A 24,705-nucleotide genomic window follows, 5' to 3' on the forward strand; every position below is an offset into this window, starting at 1 on the left:
AATTTACAGGAAAGAAATATGTATAAAAAAGAAAAGAGACGAAAGAAAGGTCGCATTTCAAAGGATATCAAGTCAGTTTTTCAATCAAAACTTTCATTTCTCCAACATCTCTTACCCTAGAACCTGTATCTAATTGAACAGACGATTTCTTGTTTTATGTGAACATTGACTGTTAATATATTTTTCTCTCGGTAGAATTTGAATTCATTAAATCATTTCATTTAGTTAGGCATATTTAATTTTCTTTCCTTGAATTGAATTTTTTTTTTTTTTTTTTATATAAATAAAAGTTTAATTTTTCAACGATATTTGTCCTCGTTATTTCTTATATGATTTCGTTGTCCAGTACATTTCATTTTATTGTTGTCTTCGGGACGGTTGTCCCATTCCCATAACAACGCATTATCAAGGAACCTGGGAAACTTTATTTTTTTTATATATTTCGTTACGTCACCCATCTCTACCGTCCCCAGTAGGACTGGGATACGTCGTAACAATATGGGAGAGAGAGGTAAGCAAGATCAACACCACTTAACATCCCAATGTTTTTTTTGCATATCAATACATTGCGTATGGGCAGCTGCATTTCAGTCATTTTCCCCAAACTTTATTTCTAATGAAGCAAATAAAGACTTTATATGCAACACCTACTGAAAACGATTCATGGAATAATAGTTGTTTTATCTGTTTTATTTTTTTATCAGGTACTTACAGGATGAACCATTAAAGATTGCTAACAGACCTAGTGAAAGTGGTGATACGAATGGAGTGTGTTGACTACATAGTGCCAGTGTCTCTTCATCACCATCTAGCACTAGTGCTCAAATGACTACAATTGATGTGATAGGATTTGAACTATATTTAGCATAAGCAATGTTGTTTCTATTTACTTTGCCTCCCCTTGAGAGCAGAGTTAGACACAAGGTCGGTTTTACATGTGGGAAAAATCCAGCTCCCCAAAAAGGGACACTCTAGATAGGAAAAAAACCCCTTAAAAATTGTTTTAGTCTGGAAGGATTTCTCTCCCATTGATCAAGGACAGAAAAAGTGAAACGTAGCATCAGAACAGATACTACATTGTGATCTTAGCCCAAAGGCCAAAAAATTCAACAAGTTTGATAATTTTAAACCTTTTATTTTAATCCTAATGAATGAAATGTATCCGAAATAAAAGAATCTGTTCAAAGTGACAAAAAAAAAAAAAAAAAAGATTGAAAGCAATATAATACATGGCCATCAGAGAAGAAATTAAAATGACAAGCATGGTTTTCAAAACAGAAAAGCATTAAAACTAAATGTGCAGTCCAATTATATCTCTTAAAACAACAATCTATTAAGTGCTAAGCTATTAACTACTCATGTTATTTTATGGGGAAATAAATAAGACAGAAGTGATTTAAAATCCTTTTTTAGATTGTATGCACTCCTGACAGAAGTTTAGATTATTGAAATAAAAAAACAAAACAAACAAACAAAAAAATCAAAACAAGTTAATGTAGCTTGCTGGAATGAAAAGTAATTCCTTTTCAATCTAGCTGAACAGATTTAAAAAAAAAGAAATTGATATTACAAGAGTCTTCTCATCTACCTACATCATGTTTACAAACATTTTTTGCAACTCTTAGACTTATTGCCAGCACCAGGCATCCATAGCTTTGTCTTTAATCGGTGGTGATATGGAATTTACATTTAGGTTTAGGCACATATAAAGAGTGGGGGAAATTATTGATAATTGTTTCAGCTAGGGCAGGGGGGACAATAGATTGGAGCTCAGACGATCACTTGCAATGAAAATAACAATAAAGCAGAGATAGACTTGCAACATCTCTTCTGAGAGAAAGAGGTTGCAGGGAAGAGAAAAACATCCCCCACTAGGCTACAAAGTCTATTTTGAATTCAAGTCAAGGCAGGATAAGCCGCTTCTAACCTAGATGTGACAATAGTACTTCATCCTTGGACATACTTGGCTCTTATACAGGTAGAGAATTTCATCAGCAGTGAGATATCTACTGGAGTAGTAGAACGATCCCACCATTTTTCCAGCAGCCTTGGCAACGGATTTGATGTATGTGTGCCATCTCAGATTAGGAATAAAGGTCAGACTCAGAAGCTTGTAAAACATTTTTTTTTTATTACATTTTCACCCCAAACAGGGCAAATTGTCACTTTGGTGTAGGGGGCTACTATCAGGGGCAACAACTACTGGGGTACTATGTAGGGATTTCGGCAGCAAGGTGTCGGTTCATGTTACACTTGAACTTCTGCACGTCAATACTGTTGGGGAAGCAGGGACCTGGAATGGAATTCCAAAGTCTAGCGGTTCTGGGGAAGAAACTATTGGAGTAGAAAGATCTTTTACATCTAGGGATCTCTACAATGTGGGGGTAGAATTTAGCAGCCTGTCGGGTTTGTCGAGTGTGCTCACGTCGTGGGGGCACAAGTGATTGCAGTTCGTCAGAGCATTCACCACTAAAATCCTTGTAGAACAGGCAGAAGGATGCAACATTTCGTCGATGGGACAGAGGCTGAAGCTTAGATGCCAGTTCAGGGCCTATCAGGTTTGTGACTCTCTTTTAAACCTTGTCAAGGAGCGAGAGACTAGTAGCAGATGCACCAGCCCAAATGTGACAGCAGTACTCCATACATGGGCGAATGGTGGCCTTATAAAGGTACAGGATACTTTCGGGTGTTAGTAGTTGTCTAGCACGGTAAAGAGAGCCCACTTTTCTTGCAGCGGCCCTGGCAATGCCTTCAATGTAATTGTTCCAACTCATGTTTCCTGTGAACGTTAGGCCAAGGAGTTTGAAAGATGGACTCTCAGATAAAGAGTCGTTAGCCATTGCTATAGATGGTAGAGAGGGTTTTTTGTAATTATTGAATGAAACTAGTTTAGTCTTGACGGCATTGGACGTGACCAACCAGTTTGGAGGTCTTCCTCTTGTGTTTCTGCCATTTCTTTAGAAATGTGTTCATTCGTCTTCCTGTCGTGCCTGTTATAGAGTGTAGTGTCATCAGCATATATACCCATCTCAGAGGAAATTTTGTCGGGGAGGTCATTTATGAATATCAGGAACAATAGAGGTCCAAGGATAGAACCCTGGGGCACTCCCACATTTATATCATATTGTTTAGATGTATGACCGTCGAGGACAACCTGGATTTTTCTCTTATCTAAGAAGGATTTAATTATGTTAAGTATTCTACCAGTGATACCGTATGATCTGATTTTCCTGAGGAGATCCTCATGCCATACCCTGTCAAAAGCCTTAGATATATCTAGAGCTACCGCTCTGCCCTCCCCCGCTTTGTCCAGTGAATGGTATATACGTTCAGAGATTACAGTGAGGATGTCTGCTGTGGAACGGGCTTGTCTATGGAGTCTCCTCAAGATAAGTCATTTAGTTCAATTGATGGCAGACGAGGATCAGAGCATTTATGATGTAAAGATAGAAGCTTGGTTTTAGATGCATTAAAATTAACCAGCCACCTCTTTTCTCATTGAACCATGTGCTCAAAATCAGGAGAGAGAATCAGAGAGAACTTACTGTTTATAGCCTTTGAAGTGTTGCCATAGATGGTAGTGTCATCAGCAGAAATGTCTACAAATGATCTTAAAGTAAAAGTAGACCTTTATGCCATACCTTATTAAAGGCCTTTGATATGTCAAGCGCAATTGCCCTAGAAAGGAAGCCTCCGTCGAGAGATTCACTAATCCTATGAAATATAACTGTTAACACATCTGCTGTAGATCTAGCAGAACAGAAACCATGTTGCATATCACAAAGGAGGTTATTTTTGCTGAAGTGGTTAACTACTTCTCTAACACAGATTCCAGCAACTTACTCATTAACGCACAGGAGACTGATTGGTTTGTATTGAGAGGGAGATGACCGATTACCAGAATTTTAAAATACTGGACATATTGACAAGGTTTTCTGTGGTCTTGGGAAGCAATTCTCCTTAAGACAACACTTAAACAGCTTTGTAAGTATGGGAGCTAATTCTGGTTGAAGCTTTTTGAGCACTATAATAGGAATGCTGTCAGGAACAGTTGCTTTACTGGAATTGAGGATTTTGATTAGCTTGGCAACATCATGCACTGATATTTGTATGTCGCATAGCGTGTTTTCAGATAGAGGAGGAAATAGGAAAGGTCTGATCGCATAGGGTAGAATTAGCTGCAAAGTTCTTGGCAAAGAGTTTGGCTTCCTCTGATGCTGAAGAGATTACTTCAGGTCCATTGATGATGGTTGGAATAGAGCACAGACACTTCTATTGAGAACCCTGTTTGGTATTTGCCAAAACTGGTGGGAACCAAGCTGCTGCTCAGCTACTTTGGACTTGACGAACTGAGCATACAATTCTCTTGCATTCTTTATTACTCTTTTACAGTGGTCACTGGCAGTCCTGAAGGTGGCTTTAGTCTCAGTACATCTATTACACTGGAAGCAATGGAAATAGTGATTTCTGTGCACAATGGCAGCAACACATTCTGGAGAGAACCACAGCTGGCTGTTAGGTTTTTGCTGGAAATTTTTGGAGGGTATGAAATGGTCTATATCTACAATTAACCATTCTGTCAGGTCTGATACTATAGAAGACAAATTCTTTTCAAACATGGAAGGTAGATGTGATATAAATGTACGCAAGCTATGCCAGTCAGCCATAGAGTATCGATATACTGTACGATGGAGAGGTATATCGGAGGACTTATTACATTTTGTTTTTACCGTAACCGAGACAACCGAGTAGTCGGAAGATTCCAGTGGAGATGAACATAGCTCAGGGAAAATTGTGAGAAAAAGGTCTAGGAGATTTGCATACTGACCATCAGTGTCAGGCACATGGTTGAGTCTGCAAACAATCTGAGTTAGGTCATAAACAATGGAGAAATTGTAACGGAACCCCCCACCCTCATCTGTCTTGTTTGAATGGGCTAACCATTCCACATTGTGAACATTGAAGTCTCCACAGATATGGACATTAGCCAGAGGATGAGCAGATAGGATGTGGTCAATTTTCTCAAATATGCTCTTAAAAATAGTAACTCTACTGTTATGGAGGCGATAGAGGGCAAATATAAATGCAGTGGTGTAAGCAAGTGAAGTTTAGGGTCTTCTTTGGAGATGTCTATCACATGGAAAGCCATCTCTAATGCAAGCACATATTCCATGCCTATAGCAATCTTAGGGATCAGATTTCAATGTTAAATTAGAATATCCTTTAATTATGAACTCCTCTAGGGAAATAGTCAGCCCAATGCCAGTTTTGCTTAGGAAGAAGTTTGCTTAGTGCAATGCATGTGATATGTTCATAGAGAAGTATTACAAGGCTATCAATGCAAAAATTGGAAATATGTAAGTGTTGAGAAGGAAGACAAATCAAGTGATTTACTATTATTTTTCAATAGTAATTATTTAATAAGTAGTGTTAGTTTCTTACTTAATTAGTCAAAACTTCTATAAAGTGATCTAATGTGTAACTGTATTCTGTTATTTTGAGGAAAAATATTAACTGGTAGGCGTTTCAAATCTTTTGCCATTTGTATGGACCGGTAATGGTTTATGGTTATACTGCAGTAAATATGTCATCCGCAGTAAATGGAATAAAATTAAAATTATTATATTTATGTTTTTGTAGAGATAACTGTCAACCTATGTACTGTGTTGTTCATTTAGTTTTATTTTTTTATATATTATATATAAAAAAAAAAAAGTGCGCACACACACACACACACACACCCACCCACCCACCCACATCAGTATTATTCAAAAGAATAAATAAAAATTGCTATTCTTAGAAATGACTCACTACTTTAGAAACAATTACTAACAAATCTACGAAAATTTTCCTTGGTCTTTCACTAAATTACGAATGACTTTAACGTTTATGAAATTCTCTTCCGGTTGTATTTCTATATACAACAAAAAATTACATTTACTTTGTAAAATCACCTTTAAGTAGCCTGCCTAACCAGATTTGAATGGGTTAATCCAAAATAACATTTTTTTTTCTAGTATTATTTTTGATGGTAAAAGATTTGAAACCAGAGCAGGACGGACCCCTACTCCACAAAAAAAGACATGAAACAAAAGTTCTATTTTTTCCTTTATATTAATAAAATAACTATTTTTATGCTCTTCAAAAAAGACATAGCTTTGCAAATACAGATGCCACAGAAAAATTCATTATGCCCCCCCCCCCCCTCTAGCCATTATCTAATATGGGTTTTGCGATTACTAGTTGCTTTTATTTGTTATCATAAATTATTATATTAATTCTTCAGAGAATAACTTTCATTCACATATCTTCACAGGTGGTAGCACTATAATTACTCATTATTTCTTACTCTTCCCTCTCCTCAAAGTGACTGGGAACATTTAATACATTTGCCACATCTTTTTCAAACAGAGCTATTTATGTTTGCTTCTTCTGCAAATAGATTTGACATTAGTTCTGTTTTTATTTTTTTAAAAAATGATCACTCATTCCACAAACTCCAGCCAATTTCATTGGCTGTCCGCTTGTTTCTCAGGTTACGAGAATATTGGTTTTATAGTATTTTTCAAACGATTAAACACTAAACCAGATGGCATCAGCCAACACACAAAACAAATTTGGCCATTTCTTTCCTGCTGAATAATCAGGCCAATATTTTTGCCAGCTACATCTAAGACAATCCAAGCCCATTCACACAGTCTGATGACTTATTGTTTCATAAGCTTTAATTTTTTATCTAGCCTTTCTTTATATGGGCAAATAGTGACCAAGACACAAGCACTAACCAACCATTTGTTTCAGCTACTTTCTATCTATGAATGGCCAACAATTCGCTTGAACACATTGACAGCAAATAAGAAAATTTTAGGATTTTCCAAGTAACTCATCTTTTACTGGTATCTTTTGCTATATGCTTTTTTGATTGCAGGTACAGAATACCTTTTTTTTTTTCCTTTCAACATACTATGCTTCACCATATTAGGAATGGGTTTCTCTCCAATATAGTTATTGTTTTGCCACAGCCCGTACTCTGCAATTTTCTCAATTCTTTACTTTGGGAATTATGTTTAGCTTGGCAATTTAAAAGCTTAAAATTCAATTAAAACTAAATAATAAACACAGGTTTCGGTGATATTTTGGTGCTTTACAATTTTTAATTTACACATTTCAGTTATTTCAGCTTTCCGATTTTAATGTTCTGAGAGTTTCAATTTCCCAACTTTTTTTCATTCTCAATCGGTTGTATTCGTAGCAGTATTAATAGTATACTTATTAGTAATATACTTTTTATTCAATTATTACTATTATTATTCTTCTAAATATTATGGACTACACTCATTCATTGTTTATTATTAGTCTTACGGTTGTTATTGTTGTTGTTGTTTACATTCCACTTTATTAGCGGGGTTTAATTTCTTAACTTCTAGACCACCTCATAGAAAAAAGCAAAAAGGTCTCCGTCTGGAAGGATTTCTCAATTATTGAAACACATCAGATAATGTTTTTAGGATTGATTAACATGCTTTTTTCCATTTCCTTTATTCACAGGTATCATTTCTTGACTTAACGACGAATGTATAAAAAACATAAAATAACTCAGTCTGGAAGGATTTCTCCTTTATTAAATTATATTCAGAACCAATAGTTTTAGGATTGATTGTAATATTCCTACGTTTACATTTTCTTTTCTTTTTTATAACTTTCCTGTATTGGAGTAGGGTGATGTGGGGTGGGGGTTCATGCACAAGTCTTTTTTTTGTTTTGTTTTGTTTTTTTCTTTGCTGTTATGCACACTTTTTGTACATTTTAGATATAATTATAGTTTTGTTTTTGAGGGGGTGGAGCGTTTTTTTTTTTCAATGAATCTATTCTGGCTTTGCGCCATCTTTCCACTGGGCAAGATCAGTGCACAGGTCATGCTAGTTTTGAATAAAAAATGAAACAAAAATTTTGATCCTCCTGTTTAAATCTGTGCTTTATATCTTTTGTTAAAAAATTAATAAATACCTAATGATTCCTTATCTTAAAAGAATTTAGAATGACAAATGGCAATTAGTGTTTGATAAATGAAATTCTGTTAATCATTTATTTTGATGAATGAGAATACAAGAATTAGACACTGTGAAAGTATAAAAGAAACTTTAACTAATCAAAACATGTTGCAGAAAAGTGTAGGTAGAGAGTGCTCTTTATCTAATGAAAATGTATAGTTTCTAATAGACAATTGTATGGTTAAAATAATAATGACAGTGCTACAAAAGCATGTGTCTTACATAAATGTCTTCTGAGGGGGGGGGGGGCTGACTTTCCATAGCCCTTGAGCCCCTGGAGGGGCATAGGCCATCTATAACCTTTTGTAGAAGTTTTTGTAGCGAGGTGTTCTTTTTACAGAGTGAGGGTGCTGGCCCCACGCCCAACCTTCCCAGAAGATACACACAGCGCCTAGCCTTCTCAAATGGTCACCCATCTGTTACTGGCCAGGTTCAACGTTGATCTGGCGAGAACCGGTGTGTCAACGTGATTGTGCCGTACGGGGGCTGACTTTATTACATATATAAGTTTTTAAATTTAACATGATTTTCAGAAGAGTGAACGTTTTAGTCAAGATTAATTAATGCATACATGCAGTAAGTTTCTTTTGTTTTATTTTAAAATGTTAGTGCTACAAAAATAGTGTATGGTTTTAAGTAATGAGGCAATAAAAACTAAGGCTTTTAAACTGTTGCTGAAACAGGGTTCCCTGTAGCCCTTCCTCCAATTTAACAGAAAGTTGGAACTAAATAAGATCTGCTCTGTTTATGCCAATAAGTAATCTAGCCCTGCATCATTTCTATAATAGGATTGAGATGTAGATCCACAAAACACACTTATCAGCATTTTAAGGAAAATTGGTCATGTGCAAACCATATCAGGATTTACCAAAGATATTAATGCCTTTAACAGCCAGGGAGATTATCTTTATGAAATTTGAGATTCCATGAATAGCAACAGGTAACAAATACACACAAGTAAACTTTACAAAGTACGTAAGGATTAAGCCAGAGTAAATGGCATTTTGATAAAAATGTCTAGTATAGAGTCAGTTCAAGGTATTTTGAAAAAAAGTAGGACTATTGACTCTCACAAAAATTTGTTGTCAAAATTGTATGACCATAAATAACCCTATCCCTTTCTCTCCAAAATAATTAGAGATTTATGTCTAAGTTGAACAAATTTATTTTTAATAATTGTTAAACAATGTAAACGTATATTTTCTTGGTTAAATGAAAATCACTTCACCAAGACGTGAGTAGTCTTCTAGCTTGATAGAGGGAACTCACCTTCTTTGCAGCAGACTTTGCAATGTCTGCTATGTATTTGTTCCAGTTCATATTGCCCGCAAATGTTAGGCTGAAGAGTTTGAAGGAAGAATTCTCAGGTAGGGTGCTATTTTTCATGGATATAAGAGGTTGGAGAGGCGCCTTATAATTGTTAAAGGAGACCAGCTTAGTTTTACTAGCATTAAATGTTACCATCCATTTGTGGCCCATTCCACTATAGTCTGGAGGTCATTTTCTAATGATTCTGCCATTGTCTTAGATTTATGTACATCTGTTCTTCCCTCATGCATATTATACGGCGTTGTATCATCAGCAAATATACCCATCTCTGACACAATATTATCAGGAAGGTCGTTTATGAATATCAGGAATAATAATGGTACAAGGATCGACCCGAGGCACTCCCGCATTAATGTTATGCTGCTTGGATGTACGTCCGTCAATGACAACCTGTATGCTTCTATTGTTTAAGAAGGATCTAATTATATTTAGTATATGTTCAGTTATAACGTATGATTTAGTATTCATTAGCAGCCCTTTATGCCAGACTGTCATAGGCCTTGGATATATCAAGGGCTACAGACCTGGCTTTACCCGCCTTATCCACTACATGGTAAATGCATTCAGAGATGACTTAAAATATCTGCAGTAGAACAACATTGCCTAAATCCATACTGTTTGTCAGAGAGAAGATTTGTTTTGTAAGGTGGTGAACTAGTGCTTGATTAATTAAGATCAAAGATTTTAGCGAAGAGTGGGAGGAGACTAACGGGGCGATAATTGAGAGGGTCTATTCTTTCACCTCTTGCACACTAGTACCACAGAGGCCATCTTCCAGCTATTAGGGAAGCAAGATTCAGCAAGGCATTTATTATAGAGCTTGGAATGTATGGAGGCTAGCTCGGCTGAACATTTCTTAATTAGTATAGCAGAGATGAAATCAGACCCACATGCGTTTGAGGTGTCTAAGTTTTGTTATGATATCGTGGACATGAGATGGGGTGATTTTTACAACAACTAATGTGGCTTCAGTTTGCATAGGGAAATTTGGGAGGGAGTTGTCTGTTGGCTCTAAGGTGGAGTTGGAGGCGAATCGCCAGGCAAGCAGTTCCGCTTCTTCATTGCTGTGTATGCAACCTTCTAGTTGTTGTTCAGTGGGGGAATTACTGATTGCCGTTTATTCACTACACTATTATAGATTTTCCAGAAATCACGAGTTCCTATCTTTTGCGAATTAATGCATTCCCTGATTATTTCAGCATGCTTTCTTTTGGCTGTTGTTATTTCACTCTTACAATAATTTCTAGCACCTACAAATTTTTGCCTATTTGTATTTGACTTATGACGTACAAACCGACAGAATGCATGCTGTCTTTGTGCAATGGTAATCTGCAGTGGGGGGGGGGGTCTATAATAACTTCTGTGTGGGAACATGTGCTTCATTGCTTGCTTTGCACCATTCAGTTGTCTTATTGGTACACTGTTCAGCAGGAAGAGAGAAGACATTGGTCCATGGGGCATTTCGGAGGTGTTCTCTAATGGCTTCCCAGTCAGCTATTTTGTAGTATCTTGTTGTTTTGAGCCATGGTTCTTCAGCTTGCTGTTGGGATTTAAATGTGATGTTAACTAATATCACTATATGGTCTGCATTTTCAAGTGTACTGTGAGCATTAGTCACACAATCCTCAGGTACAGTGGTGAGAAATAGGTCCAGAAGCGAGGTTCACAATCTGGTAGGCAGGTTGGGAACATTACTGTCTGGGAGGGAATGGGCTATAGAGACGCTATAAGTAGAGCGTCCAGCTGCATCTGTGTAACCTGAGAAACCAAGCCAATTTTTATGGTGGACATTAAAGTCATCAAACACATGTATTTAGATGTTACTATCTAAGGAGAGTGCTGCATCTATAATATCAGAGACATGATAGATTAGTGTACAATCTTGACTTGAGGGAGAACGATAGAGAAAATATAAGTAACTAATGCAGTGATGAAATGTTAGTCGAAAGCATGTAAAAGCCTGGTTATCCGATTCAAGACTTTTCTCTCTAGTTAAAGGAAGGTTGCTATGGATATAATCCAAGCCCATGCATATATTTATCAGAGTCCTTACACAAAGTGGGAGGTATCCTGTCATGTTAAAGTAGTTAGAGGGGATTGAAGAGTAAGTTTGTTTCACTTAATCCGAAGATATCCAGGGAGTTTACTAAAAGGTAAGACTCTACATCATCTAGATTACCTCTAAGCCCACGGATATTTGTGAAAGCGAGCCTTAAATGTAAAGGTGAATTGGTTTTGTGTATACACAATTGATTGTAGTATAGTAATCATAAATGAAAAAAAACAAACTTTTTGCATCTATTCATTAAAATAACTTAAAACTGGTTGCATGATTTGAACACTGGAATGCAAGTCACCTTTAACTCAAATCCAAGTACGCTAATTAAGGAGGTCAATTCAAACCTTTATGCAACAGACAAAGAAATAAACCCTATTTATATTAATTCAGGAATACAACATAACCATAAAATTACAGATAGGAACTTGCATTTATTTATATACTAGCTGTAACTGGCACGCATTGCTATGGCAAAGTTTGTATAAATGCAAAAAAGACAAAATGTATGGTTAATATGTTTATGTTCTCAATACTTGTGAAGACAATATTTTGATGAGAAAAGAATGTAAAAATGTAGGATAAGTCTTAAAAAAAGGTGGTTTGGTAAACTTTGTATTGTTTATAAAAAAAAAAAAACTAGTGAAACATGCATGGTCCCCCGTGAGTGGACAGTGAACGAGGCATAAAAAAACTGACTAAGTTCAGCATTGCCCCCGCTCCCCATTTAGCCCCAAAAGTCTCCAAGGCCTTAACATATTTAAATTTGAGTTCAGCATCATGCAGAACTGCTAAATAGACATACACAGAAAATATGGTAAAATAGTCCCAAAAGTGGAGTGTTTTTATTAGCCCTAAAAGAGCCCCTGGGGCACACCCAAGAGTTATCACGAAGTATAGACAAACAAAATTATATAGAAATCAGTTAGTTACAACTTTTCAGAAAGTTTTATAAGAATTCAATTTTTTTTAACAAACACAAAAGTATCAATTTTAGCCATTTTAACCCGAAAGGCACCCCAGGGAGAGGGGGGTGGGCAACCGGAGTTTTCCAGAAAAATCCATTCTGTTACTTTTTTTTTTTTTACTCATATCATGTTTAATGATTATGCAACATTTTTAAAAATTCCAAGGCGTAGTTATTGAGAAAAGTGCGAACAGATGAACGGATACGGGTGAATTTATAGGTTCACCCTCCCTTTGTCAGGGGACCAAAAAAGATAAATTTTGACATTAGGTCTACTTCTACAATGATGACTGTTACAGGTTTTTGACTATACTGAATAAGAAAATCTCATTTAAATTTTGCAGAGACAAGTAGTTTTTGAGATATAAAGACCTGTATTATGCTCAGTAATTTATTGGCCGCCCTGTTTGTACGCACACATGATAAACAAATCTACTTTTCTGCGACCGACACTGCCGCCTAGCAGAAACAAATCCATTTATATGTGACTGACACTGCCCGCACCATTTTTTTTATACTATTTGCGGGCAAATATTCACCCCCCCCACTCAAATGGGGTGTATATTCTGAAAGCTGTTCTTAATATGATGAGGTGGATGGTAACCAGTGAATTACAGTGCATAATACAGCTCTCTCTCTCTCTTTCTCTCTCTCTCTATATATATACACATACACGAAAACCAATTGTCTCTGCAAAATTTAAGAGATTTTTTTATTCAGCATTGTTAAAAACCTGTAAAGCCGTTATTTTAAAGAAAATTGTGTACAGGAAATCTACTTTTTAATGTCATATGCTTAAATTATTCCAAATCTTTGTATGGAAGTCAAAGTTTAGTCATTCATTTAAACATTAATATAAAATTTCTTTTAATAAATTTTTTTTTTATAAATAAATACTCACCTATTCCTAGATGTGTGTTTATACTAGCGTATCTTGCCGTTCCAGTAAGATTTTTATTTTCTCGATAAGGAATATGTAGATGTGTCCTTGCATCTCTGTACTTTTTTGCAAGTCCAAAGTCAATAATATAAACTAAATTTCCTTTTTTGCCTAATCCCATAAGAAAATTATCGGGTTTTACATCTCGATGGATGAAATTTTTTGAGTGAATATATTCAATCCGACTGATCTAGAAAAGAAACAGAAAAAAACATTTAGATTAAATGGAAAAACGGAAAAAAAAAAAAGTAAATAAATAAAGTGTTATGTTTCCTTATAGTCTTGAGAAACAATTGATATCTCCTGTAGGGAAGCCTTGCAGGGAGTCTATAGTGAAGCAAGGGTTACACAATTCCAACTGCACCTCTCCTGAATCGGCATTGCCCATGTCCACTGTCCAGTAGAAAGGAGAGATTCAGGATGGTTGGAAACGATGCCGGCATAAGAAGAAACTGATGTTCTTTCAGAGTTTTCCATCTTCTGAACTACTTATACAATCAAAGTCTTCAGAGTCTAGTCTACCCTACTATTTAATCCATAGCAGGATGGATGATATCTGGATTCATGCCTTTCTCAAGGGTATTAGTTTGTTTATTTTTTATGAAAATCGCTCTAGACAAGTCATGAAGCAACTTGATGTAAGGAGCTTCAGAAAAATAAATAATACTTCAAGGCCAAAAACTAGCCAACGATAATATGGATAGATTTCTACCCAGAAAACAGTAATTTCTCTCTTTATCAGACACATCGCTCATAGAATATGAGGACTAGAAGACAAAATAAGAGCAGCGACAGTTAATAAATATTAGTGAAAGTGATGAACTCTAATTCAACATTCCACTTCCTACATATGTTGACAAGTGAATAATGGCGCAATCCAATCAAAAGAAACCCATATACAGACGTAATAGTTTGCAGTACACAAGATATACTTACAAAACTTATATGTTCAGATTCAGCATGAACCCAGTTAACCATTATAAAGAGGCCATTGTTACAGAGAAAATACTTGCCATTTCTTTTGGTTTTAATTCAATAATTTTCTCATACTTCATTTTTAATTTGTTCGAATGGATAAGAAAATAAAACTATTTGAGCAATTTTTAAGCATATGATACTTTAGTAAAATGAAAAATTATTGAATTAAAAGATTAGTTCAGTCCAATTATTATATAAAAATATGCTGCAATCAAATATTTGTTTGTTCCAAGTAGTACTTTGAATTTAGGTCAACTGATTTTTTTCTTTTCTTTCTATGATATTTGAGGCAGTTGGGGAGGAAGTTAAAAAAATAAAATCTATTTTCATACACATGTACTTAGACAATACCGATAGCCCTAATAGTTGCTCATAACCCAAAGACATTTTTGAAAACAAATATTTAAATGTTTTTAGATAGTAATAACATGTCATATACAACCAAAGATTGGAAATAAGGCTAATTTGATAGAAACAAACTTACCAGTTGGTCTGCAAGCAACAGTACAGTTTTGAGACTGAATTTTCTTGAGCAGAAATTGAACAGGTCCTCTAGACTTGGGCCGAGAAGTTCCATCACCATCACATTGTAATCTCCCTCAGCACCGCACCATTTTATGGTCGGAATGCCAACTGAAAAGAAAAGCAAAGGAAAGGAAAATCAGCACAAAATCTTTTGTTAAGAGATTACAAACTATCATATGTTTATTAAGTTTACAACATATTCACCCCTTTTTGGACCATTTAATGCCTAAACATAACATTTATTGTCAATGGTTAATTGTATACAAATAGGTGAACACAAATTACCATTTTACCAATAACTAAGAGGAAATTGTAGGTTCTAAGATTATTAATATGTAATTGATACTGCAGAGGAGTGGCTTAAGAATTGTATGGAGGAGTCTTAATCCTCTGGAGATTATAGGGAGCACTGCATTATTTCATGCATAGTGTCATAAGCAAGAATAGCCTGGTGTTGCCCATCCCTCTCTAGCCTTCAAAGCACATACAGCACCTGGTATTACCAAATGGTCACCTATTTTAATACTGACCAGGCTTAAAGTCAGTTAACTTTGGTGATCTAACAGGAACCAGTGTGTCAATGTGATTATAAGAATTAAACACATGCAATTAAAAACAATTTTTCTTTTTTAAATTAATACTAGCCTGGGTGTTTGGAGGTGTGTGTGGAGAAAGAAAAAAGAAAAAAAAGAAAATGTGGTAGTAGGCAGACAGACTCAAACTCGTACCGCGAAGTGACGTAGGTTTAAATTAAGCCTAGACAATCGAAAAGCAGGGATGATTTTCAAAAATATAAGTGAAAAAAGCGACTTCTCCCTGTAGAAAAGTGCCCAGTTGAGGGTGAAGGAATTAATGTTTTGGGCCATTTTTTTTTATATTTGTCGTCCGAAGGGTTGAGCTTCAAAACGATACCAATCTTGTGAAAATCCGTCGCCTCTGTCGAAAATTTTAGGCAGACATACATACATACATACATACATACAAACAGGTGAGATTATATTATAGATTAACAGAATTTGTGGTAAATAATAAAAACTAAAATATCACCATCAAATGTGTATTTATAAAATTATGTGAAAACTTTGACATTTCTGAATTTTTGAGATGAGGATTGGTTATTTGTATTATTATAATATAATAATATATATGTGAAAACTTTGTATGTGTATATTTTTATGGCAATCTAACAGATAATTACATATCAAATGATTTTTTTTTTTTTTTACTTATTATTAATCAAATATTAATTAAAAAAAAAAAAAAAAATTGCAGCAAACAGAACAAAATTTTTTTAAATCCTATCAAAAGATTTATTTTGAAAAATCCACCAAAATGTTATAAAAGATTGAAACGATTTGTTGAGCATGGGGACATCTTTTGATAACAATACATCATGGAATTCAATACTAGGTGCAGGGAGACCGAGTTCCTCATTCCGAATATTCCTATCATCTCTACGTCTATAAAGTTATGTATGTGTACATGTATATATATTCATGTGTATAAGACAAACTTCTAAACCATTTAATTGATCATTTAGGAGCACCGCTATTAGGCATGAAAGTGGGTAATATCGGTTATATTTAGTTTAGTTTTAAGCAAAGAAGGCAAAGAGGGGGTGGAAACCTTTCATAGAAAATTCAGATATTTGTGAAATTTTAACAAATATTAGACACAAATTAATATTCCTTAAAAGTCTAGTTTCTTTAGAGTATTTTTATAAGGGGCTCTAAGAAGCACATTGTGAATAGAACCTTCATTTAAAAATTCAAATATTTCAGATTTGCATCAAATTTCATCTGTTGTCATCAGACACCAATCAAGTAAGATTCCATAATTTCAATTTTGTCTTTAGACTTAAATTTTAGACATTTTTAAATGTCAAAATCATGTAATGGATTCTAATAAAAAAAACATGATTCTAGTTGTATTATATCTTGACTTTAATCTTTATAAAAAGGTGCAAAACTGTTCTGTTTAGAGAATTAATTTTACCCATCCTGATTGGAAATATTTGTCATATTTAAATTTCAACACTTCATAAGATTACTTATCGATTTTATTGCAAAAGCATTTTTTGTAAAGAGCTATTACTTTACTGAATTATTTTTATTTCTAAAAATGTAAATATTTTCTTACAAGAACTTAAGAAAAAAGATAATAAAAGGGGAGAAGCAATAAGCAGAATAAAAATGAAAGTGAAAAGATTTCTATGCAACGTCAGGTAGATACAGAGTTAATACTAAATATTTTATCAACCGATTGATAAGCAAGCAACACCAACAGCCCCTCTGTACATCAAGATAACAAAATGATATGTAAACTATTGCGTCGGTTGGAATATAATTTTAATAAACATCACATGCAACCAGAAAGAAAAGATTTTAGAGATACAACCGAAAATATACATATTGTGTAAAACACAATAAAAAAAATTTTTTAAGAAAGTAAAAAAAAAATTTTTTTTTTTAATGTGCACCCTCTGAATAATTGAGACTAAATATATTCATCAGTGTAATGTCCATTTTACATGCCGACATGTGTTTGATGACTAAGAAAATGACTTCAAACTAACCTATGACCTGACCAGGTCATTATTTAAACTCCATTATATGAAATACAAAAAACTTTCTTTGGAAGTCATCTCCTTAGTTGAGATAAGATACCCTTCCTGACACCAATCCAGTGTGGTGATTAGGACCCGTGTTTTTTTTATAGAGATACCATTTCTAGGTGATTGTTTACCAAGGTTAAAAAGCATATCATCTAACCTTCCATGAATGAGTGCAATACTTGTTTCATGCAAAGTAGTATTAATATCAACTTTTAATGGATTTTGAGTGAAAACCAAATGAGGAATTATGTTTTAAAAAAATTGGCAGAATACTAGCATTTCAAACACCTTGGGAACAAATCTAAAAAAATCTGCCTTGATTTTCTGCATTCATGTAAAATTCTATAAAAAGCTAATGAATCAATTTTGAGAAAATTAGAAAATTATAGTTACAAAAAGATAATTATTTTCTGATAAACACTGGAAACAATGATATTTTATATTTTCATTATGATTCTTACAAACCAATTCTATGTTAGCACATTTATTTGGGTAGACAAAACTTGAAATCAACACCAACCCTCAAATATAAACTGGCTTGAAAAGAGAATGCCATTCATTTAAAAGTAGCACTTTTTAACTATGGATTTTTTCATTTGTTTTTAGCAGATTATTATTTTTCTAATAGGATTTCGAAAGTTAATTGCATGAATTTTAAACATAGGCATAAAGCATAATTGCTTTCATTCTTATTAAAACTGACATTTTAATTTTCTGTCGAATTTTCAGATGCATTTCATACATTTGTTAACAGTACTTTGCTGCCATAATGATTTTGCATTTAAAAAACTAATGGATGAGACCGATGGCAAACCATCAAACAGCATGACCTTCTTTTGGTGCAACTTCTGGAAGTATCGTAGAGCTTTGTGTGCATCTAACCATCAAGCTGAGCATCATCAGTTGTCGTAAAGAACCTACTTTTCATTACAAGTCACAACCTGGTTGAGAAACAAGTCATTCTTGTTGCGTAAAAGAAGGGAAGATGACACTTCATAACAGCATTTCGTTTGGCTGTTTAATTCATGAGGAACCCATTTATAAAGTTTTTGTCTTTTCAATCTCTCTCAAGTGGTTGGAAATCATTGTATAAGTTACGTCTAATTCAGAAGCAAGTTCTTGGACAGTTGTGCGTGAAGTGGCTTTGACTAAGGCTCCAAATTGATTGTTGTCAACATCTAATGCTGACTATTATGCTCATCATCTTCAAGACTCATGTCGACGCCACAAAATTTCTTTAACCACCATTGTACGGTGCATTCAGTAGTAGATTCTTTTTAACATATATTCCTTCATTGAAGAATTTAAAGAAATTAAAGGAAAAACTTCATTTTAAAGCAGTGGGGATATATACAAACTAAAAAGTATCCTAGACAAATCTAGGAAGATACATTTAATTTAAAATAACTAAGCAAAAAATCATGACACTTACCTCCACCTTGCATCATTCGGTAGATTTTACTTTCGATGTGAAGCTGAGGGTGCTTGGTTTTCACACATTCTAACTTAATTGCAACCTCCTCACCATTGGATATATCGGTACCTGTAAAATTAATTTTTACATTTAGTCAATATCAACTGAAATACACTAAATTCCAAAACCTATCTACATTGATGATGCCTCTGTTCAGTCTCAAGAAACAATGGCTATGTAATTGTAAGACAAGGGTTGCGCAATCACCAACCATACCTCTCCTGAATTGGCACTGCTTGAGTCCAGTAGCAAGAAGTGCTAAATGACTGGAAACAAAAAAAGCAGGGAGCACATACATGCAGCACCTGGAATTCCCAAACAATCATCCATTTTAGTACTGACCAGGCTTAACGTTGTTATATTAAATTTCTCTTAATATATGTCTTTTTCACTTTTTCTTGGAAAAGTCTGAACTGATCTAGCTGAAATGTGGTATGGATCCTTGTTATGAGGTGCAGTGAATTAAGTATTGTGGTATCCATTCGTTGCACAGTTAGGGATTAATAAAAATTAGTATTCTATGTAAAATTAAACACAAATGTAACCATATTTAACCATCAATTTCGAATAAAGCACTCATTCCAAGTCAAAAGACTAACTTTTGTCCATTGTTAACAAGCTAAACATTTGGCATGGACATACTTGCTACATGTCTAATCACATTGAAATAGCCGTCTGCAGATGACTTATGTTTCTTGGCTAAAAATGATTTTCAGATTTGACAAAATATAGCCTTACGGAAATAAAAAGTCCTCTGTCCTTTATTGAATAAATATACATAGGTGAACTGAATAACCACACTATGAATTCAAGATGGCCACTATCAACAATGCAAATTAGACTGATTTATATATTTTAAAAGTATATTGAATATATAATAATTTCATATGCATAAAAAGTATGCATCATCAATAATCCCAATGCTATTATTATCCTCAACATAGAAAATCTGTTCAACTACTATTCGATTACCCCCTGTTTTTTTTTTTTTTTGTAAATAAAGTGCCTAAATGGTTAATAAAAAATAAAAAAAATCATTTTCATTATTTTATAGTTTAAAATTTGTAGTAGAAGTATTTTGGAATAAAAATAGTGCAGAGTTATAACTATATTTGCTTTTATTTTATTAATTTTTTAAAAATCAAAATTAGTCAATATATTCATTGTTTTTTAAGTTTTTTTTGTGTGTGGTTGACATGGTAACCAATATGTGAACTATACAGATTAGCTTTCCAGTCAGAAAACATGTCATCTGAACACACTCACTCCTTTATTAATAAGATATATGGAATTGAAAAATTAATTATGTTATTTCATAATCTATTATAAGAAATCGATTTCTACAATAAATTTTTCACCATTTGGTTTTATAACCAAACTCAACAAAGAAATGAAGCTCAAGGCCATTAGTGTTGAAGTTACTTCAAATTTAATGCAAAATGATATCAATTTCAACAAGATTTGTGATAAACTTCACATTACCTATATTTTAAATAGAGAATAGAGACAACATATATGATAATAAATGAAAACTAATAAAAAAAAAATAAAAATAAAAAATAACCAGAAAATAAGGAAACATTTTTGGTGGTGGTGGTGGGGGCAGAAGTTATTTTACTATATATATTTTCAAAACGGCATATCTATATATATATAAAAGTGAACGTGTCTGTGTGTGTCTCTGTACATTTTCCACCGCAATAACTGTCAATTTTCAGTCTACAGACGTGAAATTTTATATACAGGGTACTGAGATTTGGGAAAATCTTTGTGATGGGTTTTCGGCCAGAAATTTGGCTGTTAAGGGGTCAAAGTTTAACGATTTGACCTTTGAGAACTCTACCAAACTCCTCCGACAGTTTTCGGTCTAAACACTTGAAATTTTAGATATAAGTTCCTTGGATATGGATCTAGCTTAATAACTTGATTTGAGTCCAAAACAAATGTTTAGGGGTCATAATAGGGGCCAAAGTTTAAAAGATTTGACCTCTGCGGTCTACCAAATTACTCAGACAATTTCTGGTCTAAACATTTAAAATTTTACATAAAGGGTATTCAGAGATAGGGCAAGCTTTTTAATCGGTTTGGGACAAAAATTTTTAGTTACCAATATATAAATGTACGCATGTCTGCCTAAAACTTTCGACAGAGGCGACAGATTTTACCAAGATCAGTATCGTTTTGAAGTTCGACCTTTCAGACGACAAATACCGAAAAATCGGCTAAACACATTCATATCTTCACCTTCAACTAGCAATACACATGAAAAAATTTAAATGGCTTAAAATATTTCAATATTGGTATATATAGAAAGAGCTTGATAAGCTAAGAAAGAATCTTTTTAAATTTTTAAAATCCAATTAAAATCAAGGAAGTTACAACTATTTTTATGCCCTGCGTGTTTGGATATTTTCCCCTCTTTAAAACCATATGCATTTTGTCACATTTTTTGCACTACTTTTTCAGTAAAAATGCTATATCTTTGTTAGAACAACACTAAGCAATGAAATTTGCCATATAAGTGTATTTTTGTGCAAGGAATCTGAATATGCTACTGAAAATCTCCAGAAATTAATTGTTTCCAAATAATCTGCAGTAAATGCACATAAATATGCTGCGATTGCTTAAAAATGCCATGTATTCATTAAAAGAAAAGAAGTTAGAGAACTCAAAGTTTAGTTGTAATGCATTTTATGTGCCAAAAACTGAAATCAAAATCTAGGATTGGTTAAAAATGAATATATTGCAATATTTCTTTGGTATTATTGTAGATTAATACCTTCTGCTACCCCTCCACCATCTGACCACCTCTCCAAAATATGTGATTCTACCTTTATAGACAATTACATGTGAACAACTTGAAAAACTTTAAAAAGATAAACAAAAATTATTTTAGAATTTAATGTAAAATGATTTCCCATTTTGAATCATTCGAGCGTTTTAGGGCAGTTACCCCCTCCCCCTTTTCCTATGATAGATAAATCCTGGGTATTTTTTGTTTGTTTGTTTTCTAAAAGGTGTTTATGCATGGTTTTAAGGTCTTTGCGCAATTATGAGAAGGTGGGGAGGTTGGCACTCTGACTTTGGTTAATGATAGGGCTAAGGAAAATTATGTGTGAACATCCTGAAGACTTGATAGAAACAAAACAAAAACAATTTTAGAATTTAGAGTGGGGGTTGGTTTCACATAAATTTAAAATAATTCACCATTTCAAGACAATCCTATTGTTTTAGGACAGTTGACGAATTTATTTTTTTATGGGAGATTAATCATGTGCACTTTCTTTAAACATTTTTTATGCTTTTTTTTATGCTTATGGGCTCACAGAGCCCATAAGCATAAAAGTTTGTTTGTGGGGAGGAAGTTTGTTTAGTGGGGAGCCTCTGCCACTTGTACTTAGCGTTATTGTTAAGGCTAAAGGTTTTAGGAGGAGGCTTGCCACTCGTACCTAGGATTAGACATAGAATTAAGCAAGTTTTTTTTTTTTTAAGAGGGTGTTTGATACCCATTGTGAAACTTCACAAAAATTATGACAAACAAAAATAAATGTTATTTAAAAAAGTGACGTCCCTCTAACAGAAAACATGATGCTTGGAAAAATATCAAGTATTTAAATTCTATTTAAATATAAAAAAAACAAACAAGTTTTTGTTAAAGCTGACAAATTGTTAAAAATTTTGAATTAATGTTATTTTGATTTTTAATTACATTTCATGTCTTTTCCTACCGTTTTTATTTTTTAACTGAGCACCTCCTACAAATATCTAAATATTGATTATTTTTTATTTTATTTTTAATAATCGGGTAGATTAGTTTCCATTCAATAATAATTCACTGAAAACATTTTTTAAGAGACGAAAATTAGAAGTGTGTGTACCGTTTGTACACGTGAACCAAAACAATGATAGTTCACATTTTCACTTGTTAACATATTTTAAAATTTACTACTACCCAATTTTTAAAAATATTTGTATAGTTGATAACAAAATAGCTCTAACTAAGCATGTAAGAAATTTTATTTATAACCAGATTTTCAATTAAAAAGAAAATCGATTTGAAATAAAAATAAACAAAAACAAAACGCTGTTTACGCCATGTTATTGCTGCTGCTGCTACTATCACTAATACTACAGAAGCCTTGATTCAAATTCATAACGATTTTTTTGGATATTATGTTTTTAAATTGCTACGTACCACTAGAGAAAACACTGTTCAATCATCTTTTTAACGAATAAACATAGTAAAAAGATTGTTTTATTTAATAGTGAGTGTCTGAAGAAATTTTTTTTCGAAATTTTCAATACTCATCATTTTGAAATCTTTTTTTAACACAACAAAAAAACGAGTTGTCAAATGAATTTCAGACGCTCAAAATTATTAAAAATGACATCTCTTTTGGCTAATTTCCAAATTTCATAAAAAAATTCTTCACAGAAACATGATACAAATGTTTAGAAATCAGAGGAGGGGGGTCGTTACAAAATCTTACCGAAAATGCTGTTTTATGATGTTCACATTTTTATCACTTTATTTGCTTAAAACTCTAAAAATATATAATGTATGTTATTATTTACTAATTCATTTGAAAGTAAATTCATTTCTGAACAAAACGGTGGTATTTTGAAGACTTCAAGTGCTTTGGATTTTAAAATATGACTATTTTAGCAGAAACCCCTTGAAATCTGTGATTATCCAAAGCGTTTTAACGGCCATGTGTATTGCTACTTCAACTGGGCACTTTTCTACAGGTCACTTTTTTCGCCAATATTTTTGAAAGTCATCTCCTTTTGATTTAACTAAATAATCCCATAATTTTTTAAAAATTTCTAGTCAAGAAGAGAGGTAGGAATTTGGTCAAAGTTAGACATTTTTTACAGGAGTTTTTTGTTGTTGTTTAGACTAAATTGTAATTTGATTTATTTTAGCCAACTCCCACCTCCGGTCAAGGAGAAAAAAAAAACAATTGCTGTGTGAATATTTATATAGGTCATACAAAAATCAAAAATAAATTAACAAAAAATAGTTGAACAAAGGTTAATTATTTGTATTGCTGAGTAAGCATTAAACATTACCTTTAAAACAAGTAAATCAGCCTAATTATAAATTCATTATATTGTGGACAATTGAGAAAATACTTGAGACTAAATGAAGTGAGTCAGGGAAACATTATAGGAAAAAAAAAATTAGCATTTGTTTAATTATATTAGAATAGTCTATGATCTGATATATATTAAAGATATATGCACATTATTTTGAAACGTGTTCATGATAAAAAAAAAAAAAAAACCTTGAAAAAGATATAACAAAATATTGATCAGAAGTGGATGAAACGAGAAAAATGTAAAAGAAAAATTAAAGATTTTTATGCTATTTTCATCATTAGCAACTAAATTATGTGCCTAAAAGGAGCAAATTGAGTAAATTTTACTTTTGTAAGACATTTTGTTCTTAATCCAAAACATTTTTTTAAATCATAAGTTAGGTATATAAAGAGCACGTTATGGGTTATTTGATTAACTATTTAATGCAATTTAATTTGCAAATTACTATTGCTATTCTGTGACATTTTAATTATGATATTGGATATCACAAACCAGTTCAGCGTGCGATAAGGGACAAAAATACAGAGAAATTACCTTCAATTTTAACTTCAATATCTTCACATTATTTGGATTTTTCACACTACTGTTCTCATTTTTAGTGTTATTTTCATGTTCCAGTCAATGTAATCTCCAACCTTTACGTATATTGTGCCGAACTTGGCAATCAT

At 33.3% G+C, this 24,705-nt stretch overlaps 1 protein-coding gene across 15 annotated transcripts in view; it reads right to left on the reverse strand.

Annotated features, from left to right (window-relative positions):
• The window catches only part of LOC145285966 (casein kinase I-like), a 205,235-nt gene that overhangs the window by 119,917 nt on the left and 60,613 nt on the right, over window positions 1-24,705 (reverse strand). For all 15 annotated transcript variants that reach the window (XM_080134506.1, XM_080134500.1, XM_080134502.1 and 12 more), the window contains exons 3-5: window positions 18,893-19,003; window positions 14,806-14,954; window positions 13,305-13,533 (exon numbers count right to left, since the gene is read on the reverse strand). In XM_080134506.1, coding sequence (XP_079990632.1) covers window positions 13,305-13,533; window positions 14,806-14,954; window positions 18,893-19,003 — 489 coding nt within the window. The remainder of the gene's footprint in view (window positions 1-13,304; window positions 13,534-14,805; window positions 14,955-18,892; window positions 19,004-24,705) is intronic.

The sequence above is a fragment of the Euprymna scolopes genome, chromosome 10, assembly GCF_053919585.1.
Source record: "Euprymna scolopes isolate OS-2025 chromosome 10, ASM5391958v1, whole genome shotgun sequence".
NCBI lineage: Eukaryota > Metazoa > Mollusca > Cephalopoda > Sepiida > Sepiolidae > Euprymna > Euprymna scolopes.